The following is a 19,594-nucleotide window of genomic DNA, read 5'->3' on the forward strand; positions in this document are numbered from 1 at the left end:
CCAGGATGCTGTATCTAAAATATAGGATACTCAAGCTCCCACCTGCCTACTTCACTCCAAGGCAGCCTCATTTATACCAAAATACAGACATTTTGAAAACTTTTTTTTTTTAAATATGTGATTGAATTAAAAGTTGCTTTATACTGCATTTAATAAAGACAGATTCTCAATATGGTTTAAGTAACTTTATTGAAGGGAAACTAAAAAGAAAAACAGAGCCACAAGTTGATTATCAACCATTAGCTTTGCATCAATATTTTAGGGCTACAAGAAGACAGTGTTTGAGTGGGCATAAAAACTAACTGCTCATCTACTGGCTTCTAAATAACAAAAGAAATGGAAAAGTCTTTGAGGGGAACCAAATTTTCCAACTCTTCGATCTTACAATCCACTTAATTTGCAGAAACATCAGATATAGCCTAACTTTATTAACATGCATAAAATACAACATTGAATTTATATTTTGTTTCCTTAACATTGATATATACTGATGTGCCTCCCTGTACACACACTTAGTGGAATAAGATACACGTCTTTCCTCATAACAGATGCCTATACTATTGATCAGAAGAATATACTGATGTAACATCAGTCCAGGAGACAGACAGAAGCCACAAACCAGTTTCTTGGAATTTTGATTTTTATTTTTTCAATTCTTATAGCAAATAAAAAAAAAATTATGCCAAATTTGAAATTTTAAAATCAGGGTATGGAAAAACACAGGCTACAAGTGCCATTTCTTTTTGTTCAGCAACAGAAGGGGAAAAAAAGAACTACTTTAGGGTGCAAGTGTGTGTAAAGTAAATGACAAAAGATCACCAAATTTGAGTTGGGGGGGGGGAAACAAAAACCAAAAAACAAAACAAAAAACAAATCCATACTGAAGCATACTTGAGCCAAGTGTTAGAACCATATTTTGTCCCCTCCTCCCCACTCTGTACAAAACAGTCAAATCTTACAGAAACTGGCTTGTGACCTAGAGAGAAAACACTATCTTCTTATGAGCACACAGGTGGAAAAAAAGGGGGTAAAATGCTTTGATTAACCAAAAACAAAGTGAAAAATGAAAAACAGAATCCCATAATTTTGTTTGAACCAGGAACATTTTCCACCAGCTTTCCATATGATGCAATCACATCGCGTATTTTTGTGTCCATTCTTTTGCCATTTTGATGTATCTGCAGACAGAGAGAGAGAGAGGTGGTTTCAATCAGTGAACACATCGTTTCTACCTAGGTTAGTTGTACACAACCCTAAATAGCAACAAACTTACTTAGTCAAGATTTCTGCAAGCACATGCACTCTGTGTATCATATTTTGGGTATCAGAGCAAGCCAAGTTGACATCTTAAAGAGCGTCAACATACCTTAAATAAAACACCTCCTCCCTCAAAAGAATAAATTATATTATTATTATTTTAGGCAAGGTCTTTCCACACCAAAATAATTAATACATTTTTGTGGAAAGCTTTCATGCTGAAATTAGTGGTCATGTTGACATGCAGTTAATTGCTTCTAAACTTGCCAACACGGTGCCAAAGATGGTCCACTGTTAACATGAGCGATTCCTAAACTAACCCAGCTTACATGAATCATACCACCGCCACACCCAAAAAGGACTTAATATCCTTTTGGATTTTTCAGGAAATTTTTTTTCTTAAAAAAAAAAAAAAAAAAAGGGAAAACACCCCGTTACTCAACCCATCTCAAAATAAATAGTGAATTTATAGTTTTTATTTCCCACTATTGCACTATTGCCATGCAGATGTTTCATGGTTATTATTCAGTGTGTTGAAAACAACCTGCTCAGACAGCAAGAAACCCACCACACTGCAAGCCAGATGTGCTACTTGCTGAAAACTTTACCGTGCAACTACTCTTAAAAGTAAAGGCAACCCCTCATTTACTGTAATGATTACTTCCATCAAGTCAATATTTCAAGCCTTCTGAAAAGGAACGCTTCTCTTAATATTTAGAAAATGGCATTCAGTGATGCGAGATAGGATTTAATCTTGGACAATGGAAAACCTTGAGAAATGTCTGGCTCCCACCAAGCACAATTTGAAAGGGTTACCATATAAAGCAAAGTTTAATGAAACAGAAAATCTTTATTTCAGCATTTTTCCCTCCTCTCTCTGGCCTATATTGACTACATTTTAAAAGAATTACACAAAAAAAAACAAAATAAAATAAAAAAAAATCTGCAGGTGAATCAAGATGCACAATAAAAAGGTCGAAGAAAAGGCCAAAGCCAAAAATGAACCATAGGTTACTCTGCAAGTACAGACAGATTAGTGTAACAGTCCACTCAGTCAAATATTTTGACCCAAGCCTCTGGTTATACCAGTGAGACCAGATCTTTGCAATATGAAACAATCCAAGAAGACTTGCCAAGATGCAGCACTGGCCCTTCACCTTACCCTAAAGCATGGCATACTTTGTTGTCCACTCCTGAGCTAGTTTATTGTACCTATCAAAGTGAAACTAGGTTACACAACTGACCTCAGATATCACACGTGACTCTAGTCGAATAAAAAAAAAAAAAACACCCTACTATGATTTTTTTTTTTTTTTTTTTACATGATTAATTTTTTTTTTTAAACTTATATATGAGCTGTTCATTTTGGGATAAAACATGTATATTCAGATATTTACACATTTTAATAATCACATCTACTTACTTCTGACTATCTGTTTTGTAGATTCGTGCGATCTCTGGCACTAGTGGGTCATCAGGGTTTGGGTCACATAGGAGTGAGCAAATGGAGAGAAGAACTAAACAGAATTGGAACGATTAAATCATTAAAACATATTGATGCTATGCCATTTTGGTTTCCACATTTAAGAGTGTTTCAAGTCATTAACGAATAAGGGGAAAAACTGCATTACTACTTTTATAGTACAAAAAAAATACTACTCAAAGTCACATTTGTTAAATGGTCAGGAACATTCATACCTTTAGAAATAGTGAGTGCTGGAGACCACTGTGATCTGAGAATATCCAGACAGATACTGCCATTACTGTTAATATTTGGGTGGTAAATTCTTGTTGTAAATGCAACCTGAGGGAGAAACAGAAAAAAGAAACTGAGCATCAAATAAGGTAAAGCCACACAACGCGAGTGTTACACAATTTACATTCCTTGTCACAACACAGCATGACTGTCAACTTGTGGAATGACAGGTTTCATGGATGTTTCAGACAAAACAAGCACACTGTGTCAAAATGTTTAAAAGGAAATAAAGTTCGTCAATTAGAATAGCTTAGTTGTGATTTGGAGTTGTGTCAGCTAAATGAAAGGTCTACAGTTGATTACCCACATTTATGAAAAAGAAAAAAAAAAAAAAAAAATTAAATACAAAAGGGCGCGCACACACACACACACACACACACACACGCAGGTATACCTTGGGTGGTTTGAAGGGGTAGTCTGTTGGAAAATGAATTGTCAAGAAGAAAACACCTCCCTGATATGGACTGTCACTCTGAAAGCAAGAACATTATATTATTTCAGGAAGGAATCACTAACAATTCCTGTCCCAAGCTTTATCATCAAATTCCCACAATTTTATCATTATTCAATTGATAAGCAGCAAAAACAGCACCAAAACTCATAATCTTACTTTATAATCCTACTTTATAGCAGAAAGAGCAACAATTATGTCATAAAGTACTTACAGGTCCCATGATTGTTGCTTGCCAGTGAAACACTGTCGAGAACAAAAAGCAAATGTTAGAAAATGGTGAAAGGTCACAGGTATGTGAACTGACGGGAACTAAGCCTCTAAACCGTCCTTGCAGCTTCCCGGGAATGCCATTTCCTCTTTGCATTTCATGCGCTTTTACAAGTTTACGTAACAATGTTCACTCTGAACTGCAAAATGCAGCTTCTTTACCTTCTTTCAGTTTACGGAAAAGAAATGTTTTCAGTTATTAAGGCTGAGACAAAGAAATAAACACACTTACTGTCATCACCCACTGGGCCAGCTGAGCACTGTGCCGGAGGGTCACGAGCCAGGTCATTCAGCTCCTGTATTAAAAAAACAAACAAACAAAAAAACAAATACAGTTTCAACGCAACAAGTTAAACCACATAGAACAGGACAGTGAATGACTGGATAGCTCTTAACACTGTGGGTGCAAATGCCAAAATGGATACTATGGAGGGGTTTGTGTCTCTTAAACAACATCCTCCTCATATTGCTACCCCCCTGCTGCTCTCCTTCAAGTGCAACTCTGCACCAGTTCTGGGCCGGGGGCCACCTTTTTTATCATCTCCACAGTAAACAGCAAGATGAGACCAATGCATATACTCTATACTACGACCTCTTGTTATTTTTAGTTGTACTGCTATTTTGGAGTGAGGTGGAGGCATCGCCCCACCCTGGTCTTCAGAAACCATTTCAAAAGCAAGTTCAGGGATTTCCTTCGAAGAATATTCTAGACAACAGAGTGAAGAAATAAAGCCATGGTGTAAACACTTCAAAGGTTACTCCATTTCCTCTGGTAATTTCCTTCATTAACTTGTCACACACACACACACACACAAAATAACGTGTGTAGACTGGAGAGGAAAAAAGAAAACCAAGTACATACCAAAGAAATTAATCATAAACACTATTACACATAGATTCAGCTAAAGATATGAGTCATGGGTTCTGGTAACACCAAGTATCGCAACCAATCGTTCAAACAAACATAACTGCTAAGTTCTCAAATGTACAATGTGTTGACCTAAAGCGTTAATGTTTTGAGCCTGTAAATGTCATTTGTCTTCATGTAAAGATATGAAGTGTTGGGCAACCCATGCGGCCTCTATTCGACGTCGATCTGACTCGAACAAACTGAACCTGTAACCGAAACTGCTAACAATAGCCAACTAGCTGTACGCTGTTTGCCAACTCAAAATGAACCCGTGTTCACCAGTGCCAACTGTAAAAATATCGGTATTTTACTTAACACCAAAATACTAAATGGTCATAGGCGAAGAACCGTAAAGTTGACACTTCCTCGAACACGTTTCGCTACCCGGTTTCTCAAAATACAGCTGCATTGTGGGAGGCTAGCCCGGCAAGCTAACACAATTAGCTAACATATACGATGTTATCTTACCTTGTGGATCCTTTTCAATGCCATCTTTTTGTGTTCTGGTTTTTAACTTCAAGATTTTGTGATCCGAGTAGTGAGGAACAGCTTTGATATTCCAGGTTGACTCGTTCTGTTAAATAATTGACGATGGGTCAACTCGACGGCCTTTCTTCTCAAGCTAGCGTAGTTAGCTGGCTAACGAGCTAAAACTACGTATACGTATTCGGATAGTTGCCAAATCAGGCGTTACACTGTCAGATTTCCCGCAGTTTAAACGTCCAATGCCAGTTTTTTAAGTAGCTGAATAAGTGCGTATGCCAAGTAATCCCGGTCGACAAATCTCCTTTCCTTTTGGTTTCGGTCGATGTCGTTAACCAACTAAAGGCTGTCTACCTATATGTGGAGCTTTATTGACGTGAAGGCGGTGTTGGCTGCTGCGTGACGCGGCGGATGTGATGGCGGATTGGTCACAAAAAAGATTAGATTGACAGTACGAAATGTCATCCTTTAAATACATGTATTATTTGGAACACATTTTCTAGTATTTTCAAGGATTACATCACGAAATCTAAAACAATAGGGGATAGTTTTTTCTGTTAATGGCCAGAGCCCATTATCAGATTTGAACGCACCACAAAAGGCGCTGGTGCAATTAACACAAATAATACCAGGAAAACAGAAAATATACCAAATCCTGCTGTTGAAGAGGCCAATAAAATGTAACGACGTCTTTTTAGTTATGTAGTGCTCGACTGGTCAGTCATTTCATTACCAAGTACATACGTTTTTTTAAAAAAGAAGTTGATATTTTCCTTTTCAAATATGAATTTTTCCAAGATTTTCATTATTTCACTTGCTTGTAAACCTTAATGTAGGAGTTTAGTGCTGATGGTCTTAACATACAATTTTGAAACTTTTAACCCAAGGAAATTGGACTTATGTTTCTTTTAACATTTACAGCCAAAATAAAAGGGAATTATCCTAAATTACAGCCCAGTTTGTTTAAGTACCAACAAAATAAAGCAAAATTACTGACAACACCATGATGGCCTCAAGTATTACTATTAAGTTATCTTTAAGCTTCTTTTATATATTAACAACTTCTTTTAATGCCTTTGATATTAGACATTTTGTTAGTTTGAACCATAACATGCTTAATAGTTTAATTGCTGAACATTTACAAAAATACCACATTTTTGTAAATATTTACATTTTATATATATATAAAAAATTCTTAGAAAAGTATACATCCGCACAGGTACTAGAAAAGAAAAATCCTGTATCAGGGAGGACAATATGATTTTTTAACAACAAAGCTTATGGTAACTTTCTGGGTGCAAGAGCATTGTTCTTTTGAAAATAAATCTGCCACTCATTGTTTTAAATTATTGTGCAACTGTCATGTTTTAATTATACTACAGTAATTTAAAAAAAACATACAAGTTCACAGCAGAAATTCAACACTGGAAACCAGTGTTTGCAGGACAAAAATAAGAAAGCTGAATCAGTTTTTCATTTAGCCATTTTTCACAAAAATGCATGAAAGCAACAAGGAGGCTGAGAAAAAAACAAAACAAAAAAGGACACAGATATAGAACAAATTCCACTTCTCCAAGTAAACATCTTCATTAGAGACCAGTAAATACTGATATAAGATTATTGCTTTGTATTTTACATTTCTTATTATTCATAGTCTTTCTTTTTTTTTACAATTTCAGAATAAGTCAACATGATTTAATCTACTTTTCAGTCATGATTTTTTCTTTTAATATTTAGGTAGAGCACATTCATTACAATGTCTGGTGAAACGGAACTTTTTCTAATATTGGTTCACATACAGAAGGCAACTGTGTTTAGTTCCTTATGACAAAGGATGACCCTTTTACACCCTTCAAGGCACTGAAGCAGAGCACTAGTCACTGCTGCCTGTGCTTTTACCAGAACAAGTGGCACCCGAGGAGGACAGCTGGATTGGTAGGCCCGTTGCACCTCTCCAACCCTGTCCTAGTCTGCATATGTGTAGTTACCGTGATGACTTTCAGCACAGTCATTGCAGTCTAGGAATTCAGATTTTTGATGACATGATGTGACAGATGTTTGGCCATCAGCAAGTCTCATGCCACATGAGACAGCCTCTTGATTGTTGTCAGTACTGTTTGGCTCTGGTGAGTCAAAGCTGTGCCATGATTTAGGTGTCCTATCATGTCCAGGATGGAAAGAAACAGTGTTTTCAAGGCCTTCCAGTTCAGAGGCGTCCTCATCCACAGCTGTGGGAGCCGATGACAGAGGAGAGTCTGTGCCGTTTACCTCACATTGGCTATGCATGTCAGGAGGAGAGGCTTTACCCAGCAGCACATGAGAGTTATTGAGGCCCCCTGAAGACACCGGGATGACAAATCCAACAAAGTCTCCACTGGAGCTGAAACGAAGACCTTGGGCAGCTTCACTGCGAGTTTCAGCCAGCTGGTCTTCATTTGTTCCCTTCCCAAAGCTCTCACTGCCTTCATGCTCCTCGCTGGAGTCAGGAGTTACATCGTCGCTTGGCATCTCCTCTGTCGCGCTGCTGTCCAGGTTCTCGTCTCCTTCTTGAGCAGCCAGATCAGGGTTTTGTTCTCTCTGAGGTGGACCTGGCGGACCCTCGTCTGAAGCCTGGCTCTGGTCCGGTGGTGTCGGTCTGACAGTTTGATGACACATGGGGCACGTTTCCTGCACATACAGCCATTTGCGGAGGCAGTTGCCATGAAAGAAATGTCCACAGTATGTAATCACAGCAGAGCCCATTTCCTGTGGAAAAAACAAATAATATTCATGAACTAGAATTTGGCTCCTTAAAAGAACACTTGGTCCATTTAATCAAACTACAAGAATTATTATTGCACTTATTTAAGTAGCAGTGACAACAGCTATACTACATCTTTATTTTTCCACTATTTATTATTTATTCTATTCTTTTCCATTTCCCTTACACATACTTTATCAATCGTTTTCTTATCTTAGTATATATGAAATTAATGTACTGTATTTTTATACTTGATGCATCAGTCATGAATATTTACAATGGGTTTTGAGGTGAAGGAAGAAAACAAACACTAACTGTCAAAAGAGAAAGTAAAGTCAAACTGGAAAAACAAGAACAGCACACTCCATAGAAATGCAAATATGAAGTATTACACATACACAATGGGATCCCTCCAATCTTCATGTTATTAATTCCTGTTTCTGAGCTGTGAGTGTTTATGTTCAGTTTATCACAAATACCTAATGTCAAGAATAAGGTGTTACTGAAGTGGGTTTATTTAAGTTTTAAAGTTTGAAAATATCAAATGACCAAAAAAGGGGGACAATATTAGCAGGCATAACAAATAAACTAATGTGAGAGAGCAGGAATGTGTTTTCTGAGTTTCTATCAGAGTGATAGTCTTCCTTCCCATGTGTGCTCATGATGCTGAAATCTGAATATTCTATACAATTGTATACAATTAATTGAATTATATATCATTTTATGATTTTGGCTTCAATTACTTATATATAAAGAAGAAGCTCAAAAAGATCAATCAAGATAGGGCAACTATCAGTTTTGTGAGGTTCTAAATGCAGCGGGCGACTTTCCTGTAAAACAGCAGCATCTGCTCCACTTGAGCAACTTAAAACAGCTTCCTGTCAGACTGTGGCATTTTTAGTTTAGATCATGTCTATTTAGTCAAGTTCAATTATCCCAGTTTTTAAAGGGAAAGCATTAAGAAAATAGAAAATTTACCCTTCTGTTCTTGGATTGTTAGGGACCGACTAAAACAGTCACACAGAATCCTCACCTTACATCTCAGTCCACACTCAAACTAACTGGTCAGACCTGAATATGTAACTTTTTTCCCAGACAGATTGTGCATTGGTCATAGTGGACAGTACTGCACTGAAAATGTTTTCAATTTCTGTTTCCTGGAAACTAAAAAAGTACCTTTGCTCCTTCTGTAATAAACACAAACATCTGCTCAATATTAACTCCACCAAATCAGACAGTAAACGTTTATACTGAGAGCAAATACTGATATTTTAACGATTAAATTCATCTTGCAGAGCTCAAATTTAGTCTTTGTCTTTTAGAAAATAAACAAGGTGGTGGCTGGGTTGCTGCCAGATCAGTTAGTCACAAAAGATCAATCAGTAATGGTTGATACTGACACTACAGAGATGGTTTTTAAGCCAAATCTGACTTGAACTTTGAGCTAAGACTCCATGATCTTGAAAATCAGATACAGTGGAAACCAAATGAGAATTACAGTACAATGTGTATAAATACATCCCATCACTTGACGATCTATCCTCGACTGAGCAACAGACCTGGAAGCAGATGGAGCAGACATCGTTTAGTTGCTGCAACTGCTCAGCTGAGGCTTTTGGAAGGGAGTTAATCTTCTTAGCTGCTTCCTGTCTGAGCAGGAAGCTCCTCCAGCCAGACTGAGCTCTGAGCCAAACGTTGAAGTACGAGTGGATGATAATGACAGAGGCGCCCATCCAGCTCCACTCCCCAAAAAGTGACTCCCAGGTGCCGTAAGCCACAACGCAGAGCGCTACCATAAACTCCAGCACCCTGCTTACAGCGTTCACCCAGTAGATCACTTCGTCCAGGCTCTCGATCGGGTCGCTGCGAAACAGCTCCACCATGAAGAGGGAGTAGATCAGCATAGTGCCTGTAACCTAGAATAAAAACATCATTAATGTTTTTAAAATAATTTAAACCAGTATAGAAGATGTTATGACAGAAGTTGGATTATTTTAAATCTCAAATTAGTGCATTTTCTCTCTAAAGGACAACCGGCTACACACCGGGTTTGAATGAGGTTACTTTAACAAGTATTTATGAGGAGCTTAGCAACATGCACATTTTATAATGAGACACCGATGTGTAGAGTTGCCTCACTTGATAGAAGACTTCGGTAGAGACACATTTTAGTATGTTTATATCTTTATTGATTACTTTTAGGAAAAAGATGGTTGATTAATGCATTTAATTTTAATTGGGATATACATTTTATGGACACGTTGTACAGTGTACTTTCTGATATGACCACTGGATGGCGCCAAACTTGCACATCTCCTATACAAAAAAAATAAAAACTCTTATAACTTTAAATCATTAAAATGGTAAAACATGACCATAGAGAACCACTGGTTGATAAACTGTAGACCAGAACAAGCAGAGACAAGATAACTCATGAACATGCACACCTCATTGTTGTGGCTAAAAGGAAATATAAGCCACAAACAACAAAAACAAGGTTGTATTGTTTAGAAAAGATAATTATTTTCAATGATTTAGCGTCTTATAGCAAATACTAATTTCCTGCTATATAAAAGGGTTAAATTTTTGTTTACTGGCCCATCAAAGATGCATGAAATGAAGGGCTATTTTTTCATATTTTGCAAGGCAGACAAGACACTCTCCTTACCTGAAGGGAGGTCAGCATGCAGCTGGACACCAGTATAAGCAACCAGAAGTCCATGTGGAAGAACTGGGAGATTTTATAAGCCATAAACACTGGAAAAACCAGCAGGAGCAGACACATGCTGAGGCCACGGAAGTGTTTCCACAGACTTCTGAAAAGCAAAGAACAAACAGAAAAAGAAAAAAAAAAACTTTCTGAGGTGATCTAGGCTTCATCTGTGTGTTGACAAAAGTAATAAGATTTATTTAAATGCTGTTACCTGTTGCGAGATGCACTCAGAGCTAAAATAACTGGATCTGTTATTTCGATCATTGACTGCAAAGTTGAGGTCACCACGATGAAGAGGATGATACTGAGGAGGAAGGTGCGCTGCAGTGCCTGCATGTCTAACAGGCCTGTCTGGAGGGCGAGCAGGAGCAGAGTGATGCCCTCCGTCACACCTCTGACAAAAAGCACAATAAAGAGTTGATGAGAAAATGGAAACCAACACTCTGATCTGTTTTTGGAAGATTAGGATGATTTTAACTTAAGAAATACCTTCAGTTAAAAGTAACTATTGACAATATGAAAGCCTTTCCTTTTATTCAAGTATTGTATTTAATCATTTCCAATGCAAACATTTTATTTGCTAAAGGGTTGCTGAAACATTTTAATATATAGTCAAACATTTCTGTTATAATCAATCATATAATTTAAGCAAAAATCAAAGTCACTTTCCTATATGCACTTTTCCCCCAGTGACCTGCACTGTAACACCAATCTAAATATTTTCAAAACAATAAGATAAACCGAACATTTTCAACAAGGCACAGCAGTTGTATCATCATTAACAGCAGCGGTGGGATGTAGTTCGGTTTTTTATCTACTTTTAAATTAAATCAAACCAATCAATCAAATAAAAAACAATAATAAAACAACAGCATTTTCCCATCTTTTCTGAACACAAGTCATGAAAGTAAAAGTAAAACTGCTGGCTGTATTCTTCATTGTGATCCGGTATTGTGGTTTTCTCTAAAGTTCACAAACAAATTCTAATAACTGGATGTATTTAATCGAAAGGGCTGCCACAAATAATAATTAACAACACCAACTGTGGAAAACTATAATGCTTATTATTCATAAAATTCCCACCTTTTCCAGAACATATTGTTTGTTTCTCTACCATTAAATTTATTTAATTCATTGTATATCATGTTTGTGTAGTTTCTTTTTCTTCACTCTGTTTACGCACATGTTGGTAGGCAGGTATATGTGTCTTTTTCTATTTGTTGGACAGAAACAAATAAAACAGTGAGAGCATCTCACCTGTGCATGACATTCTCGTTCTGAACAGCTGCATAACCTCCCAGGTAGAACTTGCATAGGTTGAGAAGTCCGAGAGCCAGATAGGACACCACAAAGGTCAGACCCAGTAGAGAGTACGGTGTGGCACAGCATTCAGACACACTGCAACAGTCGGCAAACACAGCAAAGAAAATAGCAAATGATGGAGTATATGTACACATAAAAGGAGGAGTGTAGAAATGACAATTACATTTTACCTTGTGAGAAGGAAGAACATGATTCCCTGATGGGTTGCTGAGGCGCTGGCAGACATGACATCTGAACACAGCTGGACGATGAACAGAACAAACCAAAAGACACTAAAGAGCACTGGGACAGCAAACTGGTTCCACAGGGAGATTCCCACAGCCAGTAGTCTGTACAGCTCAATCACCTGAGGGACAGGAAAACCAGATGCGATGAGAAGCATAAAATAAATACCTTTTAAAAAGCTAAAATCTTTTAACTTTCTTTGAAACTCATTCCGGACGCTAAAACCAAATATAATTCATCCAAGATAAAATAAAAGACATATCCGGATAGTGCACCTCAAGGTGAAGCAGCTCTGAATAAGCAGCTCTTGCGAGACGATATGGTACAAAGATATTTGAAAGAAGGAACAAGGCGATCCCGGCTCCAGTCAGGCCCATGGAGAACGTGTTAACTGTTAGCAGAGTGGCGTGAGGAGCAGCGCAGAGTCGGGCCAGCAGGGGGAGCATGTGAGCAGAGAATAACCACACCTTTCTGGTCTTCATCAGGAAGGCACACAGCGTGCTGAGAATGATCTGACCTGGGCAGAACATAAAACTACAACTTTACAACAGTAAAGCTTTCATTTCTTGATTTAACCCAAATTAATTCCCAGGAGGAGAACGAGGGAGCTGATGACTAACTCCAGTAACACTAAACAGCCAATAAATCCAACCTCTGACTGACAGCATACGGTTAGTTGTTGCTGTTTTAGAAACAATTTAAATATTCCTACATATCTTAGTATAAATACTTAAATAGCATACCCTTTAAATATAACCATATAAATATGGATGTGTATATAGCTATAATATCGAGCAAAAAAGGTCTCACTCTTCATTTCTTCATTTATTGACTAGAAAACAGGACATAGGTGCAGCAACTTATTTAACCCGTTAAGGCCCAACCCATGAAAAAATGGTAAGAAAAGTCCAATTTTTTAAATATGAGGTCTTTATTTGGCCCTTTAACAAAATGTAACAAAAAATTAACATTTTTTTGGGGGGATATCTACCATTTATCACCATGTGATATATTAAAAATATTATAATGTGGTTTTCTGCTTCTCGGTATCTATTAGGGGACAGAAGACAAGTAACACATAGTGTTCAACAGGGTTTTGAGCAAGGTTTATACCATAAATTGAAGTAAAATGTCTCAGAAAATGTATGTGACAAATATGTCGCCTCGGGTTCTTATAGGTTTAATAAGCAACATCAGTGGGAGCTGCAGTATAAGGCCAAAATAAGTCTTTGTACAACTTTAATAAATTTAAGAAATCAATATTTAGTATGAACATATTTATTTTGAACGTTATTCTGAAACCTTTTAGACCAACTTTCTTGTAAATTTTTAAAGTTGTCTTCAGGAATAGTTCTCCAGACTTCTTGAAAGAGTTTCCAAAGCTCTTCTTTAGATATTGTCTGCCTTTTCTTTTTTCATGTCCTGGTGATCCCACACTGCTTTCAGGTTCTAGGGAGGATTCATCCCTCCATCGGACCTGTTGCTTATTTTCAGTCCAGTTCTTGGGTCTATTAGTATACCCCAGTCTTTCCTCCCCGTTTCCCTCCCTTTCCTTAAAAATAGTTTTTTGACAGCCACCCATGAAGCTTCAGTGAGCAATAGCTGGATCAACTGAAGGTCCAGATGCATTAATCAGGTTCTGTTTCAGGTTTTTAAGGGATTTCTTTTTTTTTTTTATTGTTAACATTTAATAAGGATATTACTTAAGATATCAAACAAAAAGAACTAATTCCTCTATAGATGGTCAGGAAGAAGTACTGAACTGAAAACAAGTGAAAAAGCAGCAAATGTCCAAAGAAAAACTTAGAAGGGTGCTCAAAAAGCCTGGAAAACTACTGCTCAAAGCCACTTTAACCATGTGGCATTCCTGCAATCTTGCAGGAACACTCAAGTCCAGCCTGCAACCCACTGGAATGCTAAAGGGTTAAAGATTAAAAGTCTGGATGCTTGGAACAAAAATATAATGAAATAAGAAGTGGCTGAAGTTTATTGAAAAAAAACGTATAGATCATTTAATCTAAATAAAATATAAAAGTTTATTTTATGTGTTTTTTGTTCTTATCCAAACTTGCTACAATGCAATTAAAAAATATAATCCTACTTGTGCATCAATGCAAAAGTTTTACAATAAAGTTTGATTGTGTTACTCACTAGTCATTGCAGAAAAAAATCTGTTGAAAGTCAAAGAATCCAGGTACACTGCTCTTTCATATCTGTACCGCAGCTCCTCACGGACATAATCCCTGAAAGATTGACAGGAAAAGAACTGATTTACAAATATATGTTTGTGGTAATGGGTTTGCATTTTGCCAACATGATGAAAAACATTTACACAGTTGACATGTTGGACTGAGATGTGATTACACTGCAAAACCTAATAAAACAAAGATTCTTTTTCTTGAGTTACTTCATTAAAGTAAAATGTGTTTTATAACTAAAATAATGCAAAAAAAATTCTAAATCCAAAAATCCCTTTCACCTCTTTTTAAAAATGTTCTTTTAACATTAAACCAAGCCAATGAAACCACATGTTCATAATGTAAGTTATGTCTAAAACACACTGGTTGAACGCTGTCTGAACACACAGTAACAATGTAATAATGGATATGTTTGGTCTTATTCTTTATAATACAATGATCCCTTTGCAGTGTTGGCATGAGATGCATATTGGAACATATGTATATATATATATATCATGTACAATGTAGCAGAGCAATTAAGGTATTAAGGTGTGTGTGTGTGTGTGTGTTTTCAAAATGCAACTCCATTTAGTATAAATGTGATTGTTATTATGACTTTATAGTTTGAAAATACTGATGACATACCAAAGTAGTTTATGAGGAAGGTCTTATTATTACTGTCTGTGAAAGCATACCCACTCTGATTGTGTTTTGTCAGGAGAGAAATTTGACCACAGTACAACAAATCTACAAATGGTGCAGCAGAAACTCACTTGGAAATCTGATGCCCCATGTATAAGAGGAGGGCAACTAGGATATGGAGGTAAAGCGTCACAATGTGTCTCAATGGGAGAATTAACACCACCATATTTATCAGATGACCTGGAGGACACAGAGGATGTTATTTTTCCATGTGCAATTCACACTTAAAAGCAAAAATGAGAATACTCAAAATGACAAATTCAATCAGATACTTGTCAGTCACTTGTCTGAATATTTTTTTTCTTGTTGCCAATTTCTGTGTAATGAAACAGCATCATGATTTTTTACTTTTACTTTCACGTGGAACAAAATTCTTGGCAGGATAACACCAAGAAACCAGTCGGAAACATCATTACGATCATCACCTAAATGTAAAAATCCAGTAAAATCTGTAGCAATGTCTTTCCTTTGTTATAATAAAAGGAAAGAACAGATGGTCTAGATTTCACAAGTCGAACTACATTTGTTTATACTGAATGAATGAAAGATTTGCAGCATAGTCTTGTTCTGTTTTTCTAATATGATTAAATTACAATGCAAGTCTAGGATCAAATGAAAGGAAACTAGATCTTACTCATAAAACTCAACAGAGGAACTTGATTTGAATGAATTGTCTCCTGCTTTACACACTAAAATCCTCTTTATTGATTTATGTGTGTACTTACCAAGATAGTAAATGTTCCAGATGACATATTTGTATTTGAAGAGCATGTCCTCATTTTTAGCCTTGAGGTGCTCTGTCAAACCTTCAATGTCACATTTATACAGCAGGTCCAGAACCAGTATGCTGGGCACCCTCAGAGCAATGTTTGCTACTTCTTCCAGACGAGGCATCTCGATTTCAAACAAGTTCTGAGTCAGCATAGGGCATGTGCGTCACATGCTGTTCGCTACCTGTTTCACTGTGCAGGTCAAGGGCTTCAAGCAGCTTCACTACAATTTTACTCGTTGTTTCATCTAAAAAACACACGAAACACAATTAAAGATCCTGAGGAAGGACTCAAGGTCTGTTCTTTGGGTAGTCACCACGCAATTTAGCTGTGTTATTCTGCTTTAGCGTCCCATTTCTAACAGCATCCAACAGTTGGACAAGCACGAAAAAGAGTTTAAGTAAATAAAAGGTAAAAACAAAACAAAAACTGGTTCACTTACTTCGTACGGTGGCAGCCATCACAGCAGAGCAGCCATTTGCTAGCAAACTCTAGTTGCCGCTGATTAGCTCTCATAGGGAATATCCACATATTTGAACAGTAAAATACTAACTTTTCTATAACTATAGTCTCTTAAATATTCCCGTAAAGCTGTAATAAAAAAGGGATAGATTAAACAGGTAAATTTAATAGATATGAGGATGATAAAGGGAATTCATATACAATGTTATGATTCCAGACGTATGCGTGGCCACTTCCTGTGTGTGTATTGTACGGTAAACGTCATGTCTGAATTAACCAATCAGATTCACGTATTTTAGATTTCAAAATAGAATGAACCTGCCACTGATATTAGCTTAACTTCATCGTTTAAAAATGATAACGGCACATCTTTTTGGCAATAGCCTATAGTGCAACACGCACGCTCTCAGTTTGTGTAGATACTTTGTGTAGAAAATAACAGTTTTTCTTTGTTTGCAGTTTTTTTTGTTGTTTTTTTTAAATAAAAGGTACAACTACAATGCAGGAAAGATTACTGTGTATTACAAACCCACTTCCAAAAATGTTGAGGCACAAGGTAAAATGTAAATAAAAACAGAATACAATGATTTGCTAATCTCACAAACACACGTTTTATTCTCAATAAAACATAAACAACACATCAGTTGTTCTAACTGACATTTTAACATTTCATGACAAAAATTAGCATATTTTGAATTTGATGTCACCAACACATTTTACAAAAGTTGGAACAGGGGTAACAAATGACTGGGAAATTAACTGACACAAATAAAAAACAACTGGAAGAGCATTTGGCAACTAATTAGGTTAAATGGAAACCCTTCAGTGATATGACTGGGTATGAAAGGAGCATTTCAAAGAGGCAGAGCATCTCAGATGTAAAGACGCAGAGAGGTTGACCAGTTTACAACAAACTGCATTTATAAATTGCGGAGAAAAATGTACCTATAACAACTGTAACATAAAACTGAAGACTGAAGAGCCCACCAACTACAGTTTATAATTTCATTGAAAGATTCAAAGAATCAGGAGGAATCTCTGTGTGCATGGGGCATGCTTTTTCTGTTTGCATTGCATTAAAAATAGACATGATTCTCTACTAGTTTTTTAAAAACATGCTTATGTTTTATTGAGAAGAAAATATGGGTTCATGAGAGTTGAAAACCATTGCCTTCTGGTTTTATTGTTTTAATTTACATTTCAGACAGTGTCTCAGCTTTTTTTGGAATTGGGGTTGTAGATTTGGGTTTTTCTGTCAATAATAACCAATGCTTTTACTTCTTCGGGCCTCTAAAATTCCTTAAAAGGAAATCAGTTGCGGAAGAAAAGTTACTATTAGGTCAAAGATTTATCCATGATACATTCTTTTTTTTTTTTTTTTTTTTTTAACCAGGCACAGTTAATTCAAATCCAAATGTACACAAAACACTTCACACACACACACACACACACACGCACACACACACACACACACACACACACACACACACACACACACACACACACACGTATATATATATCCAGATAGAATAGAACTTTGAACTTTGTCATTGCAACGAAATTACAAATTTAGATTAAGCTATAGAAATGTGAAAGTTTCCAGATGAGTGACTCAAGACATTCAGTTATAAAAGTGCAGCTGCACTGCAACTTCTCAGTAAAAAAAGTGACTAATAACAAGAAGTGGATTTCTTGACTGAGTGGCTGGCACATCTCCAATCTTTTCTACAAGAAAGAAGGAGACGTTCTCTTCTCCTGTTATTCATTTTCTATTTTGATAAATCACCATGAAAACTAAGAGCTTGGATTTCATAAACTATCAAATTCCAGAAGTAAGGACCATTTTATTTAGTTCACTTCTCACCACAGGTCACAGGACATTAAAACATATTTTCATCACAGAAAAATGCTATGTTTATAGAATACAACAAGATTAATTTTCCTCCTATAACCTAATTTTTGTTAAAAAATTCTTCAAGAACTGAGACATTTTACATCAATAAAGCCATTAAGTTGTATAACTAAGTAAGCTACATGATGGTATGTTTATACAAATGTAATCAGGTTTGCTGATGTGGACCATGAATCTCTAACATCTCATTGCTCAGTCCTGTCTTACTGTACTTAAACTGAGACATCAAATATATTTTTCTTTCTCTCTTTGTGTTGTTCTATGGTCAAATTATAGACATACTCAGCATATACAGAACTAAGTATTTTACTTCATGCTGGTTTTCTTTGCAACACTATGCATTGACCTGATGTTAACAGTCTTAAAACTGGGAAATATTAATGACCACAGCTCAATCACAATAGATGTGCAAATGATATAAGGAGATTTAATGGAAGTCAGCACATGTAAAGGAAGTTGTTTCTATAAGTATGTTTGTCTTTTCCTGTAATCTTTGTCCTCACACAAGCATCTTATACAGCAGGAGGAGACAGAGAACTGCATCAACATATTTGAGGACATACTGGATGTGTTATTTACAGGGTTAACATTTTCTCATCTGCTTTGTGTTAGATGTTTCTTTTGGGAAATGTAGGAAAAATTCTTTTGATGAGACATGATCTGTAGATTATGATTCACAAACCAAACAAACTGGGGATGCCATAAAACAAGAAATACAGTTGGAGCAGCAGATGGAGGAGGACGGAATATGAATCATGAAAGATTATAAGTTAAAAGATTATTTCTGAATGTAAATGCAGTCAAATAGGATCATTCAAACTAAATCAAATCTGCAGAAAGCTGAGTTAAAACAAGCAGAAACTATGTCCTCATACAGATCAGCAACCTGAAATGCACAAAGACGAGCCATGCACACACAAACTTAACCTGATATCACAGGAAACACCATATAAACTGGTACAATGCAACAATTTCCTGAAAAATCAGAGACAGTGTTGCACCTGCCATTAATATTTACCTTCAGGTTCACATTCAGAACATTCAGCTGTGTTGCAGTAAAGCTTGAATGTTACTATTGAATGTCTATATGGGTTTTGAAAGAAACATTGTGAGGGTGTAATTACTTTTTCTTCTTTTTTTAAGTACAGTACATTACAAAGAGGAGACAAAATCAATTTAGATGTAGAAGTCTGTTGATGAATTTAGCAGATACTTAAAATTTCCTTTCATCTGGAGTGAAACAACTTTAGTATGGCTTGTTGATGTCTTTGTCTGAATAATAAACAAATTCTTCAACTTTGCCTTTTGAGTGGATGAAGATGGCTGCACAGACAACACAGGTCTTGAAATTTAAAGGGTCCTGTCTAGCCTCTCAGTCCACATGGGTACAGACTCTAGCTTTGCATTATTCTTAAAAAACTGAACATGAAAAGGCTAGAC

At 36.5% G+C, this 19,594-nt stretch overlaps 2 protein-coding genes across 3 annotated transcripts; both read right to left on the reverse strand.

Annotated features, from left to right (window-relative positions):
* Positions 1-170: 170 nt before the first annotated feature.
* LOC121631137 (ubiquitin-conjugating enzyme E2 D2-like) lies at positions 171-5,514 on the reverse strand. Its single transcript, XM_041971855.1, has 7 exons — positions 5,113-5,514; positions 3,967-4,030; positions 3,679-3,710; positions 3,408-3,485; positions 2,956-3,061; positions 2,681-2,774; positions 171-1,178 (listed from the first exon to the last, which is right to left on the reverse strand). The coding sequence occupies exons 1-7, from the start codon at positions 5,134-5,136 to the stop codon at positions 1,133-1,135; spliced, it is 444 nt and encodes a 147-aa protein (XP_041827789.1). The 5' UTR covers positions 5,137-5,514; the 3' UTR covers positions 171-1,132.
* Positions 5,515-6,385: 871 nt separating this feature from the next.
* Positions 6,386-16,475, reverse strand: zmp:0000000662 (RING finger protein 145). Of its 2 annotated transcripts, none has more exons than XM_041971801.1 (11): positions 16,223-16,475; positions 15,736-16,027; positions 15,082-15,190; positions 14,280-14,371; positions 12,404-12,645; positions 12,074-12,249; positions 11,838-11,978; positions 10,792-10,974; positions 10,536-10,680; positions 9,427-9,783; positions 6,386-7,872 (listed from the first exon to the last, which is right to left on the reverse strand). In XM_041971801.1, the coding sequence occupies exons 2-11, from the start codon at positions 15,932-15,934 to the stop codon at positions 7,093-7,095; spliced, it is 2,424 nt and encodes an 807-aa protein (XP_041827735.1). In that variant the 5' UTR covers positions 15,935-16,027; positions 16,223-16,475; the 3' UTR covers positions 6,386-7,092. The 2 variants fall into 2 exon arrangements, with proteins under 2 accessions (XP_041827735.1, XP_041827733.1); XM_041971799.1 differs by having other exon boundaries at positions 6,388-7,872; positions 10,536-10,683.
* Positions 16,476-19,594: the final 3,119 nt, after the last annotated feature.

This window comes from Melanotaenia boesemani, chromosome 20, assembly GCF_017639745.1.
Source record: "Melanotaenia boesemani isolate fMelBoe1 chromosome 20, fMelBoe1.pri, whole genome shotgun sequence".
NCBI lineage: Eukaryota > Metazoa > Chordata > Actinopteri > Atheriniformes > Melanotaeniidae > Melanotaenia > Melanotaenia boesemani.

Bases quoted from the DNA above. Each gene is read 5' to 3' on its own strand.
- zmp:0000000662 (XM_041971799.1), bottom strand. From the start codon at position 15,934: ATGCTGACTCAGAACTTGTTTGAAATCGAGATGCCTCGTCTGGAAGAA. The intron at 11,979-12,073 runs GTAAAATGTAAT...CGACTGTTGCAG, and splicing joins ATGTTCTTCCTTCTCACAAG to TGTGTCTGAATGCTGTGCCA. The intron at 7,873-9,426 runs GTCTGTTGCTCA...TTTTTTCCACAG, and splicing joins TCTGCTCCATCTGCTTCCAG to GAAATGGGCTCTGCTGTGAT.
- LOC121631137 (XM_041971855.1), bottom strand. From the start codon at position 5,136: ATGGCATTGAAAAGGATCCACAAG. The intron at 4,031-5,112 runs GTAAGATAACAT...TTTTTAATACAG, and splicing joins CATTGAAAAGGATCCACAAG to GAGCTGAATGACCTGGCTCG. The intron at 3,711-3,966 runs GTAAGTGTGTTT...TGTTCTCGACAG, and splicing joins TGGCCCAGTGGGTGATGACA to TGTTTCACTGGCAAGCAACA.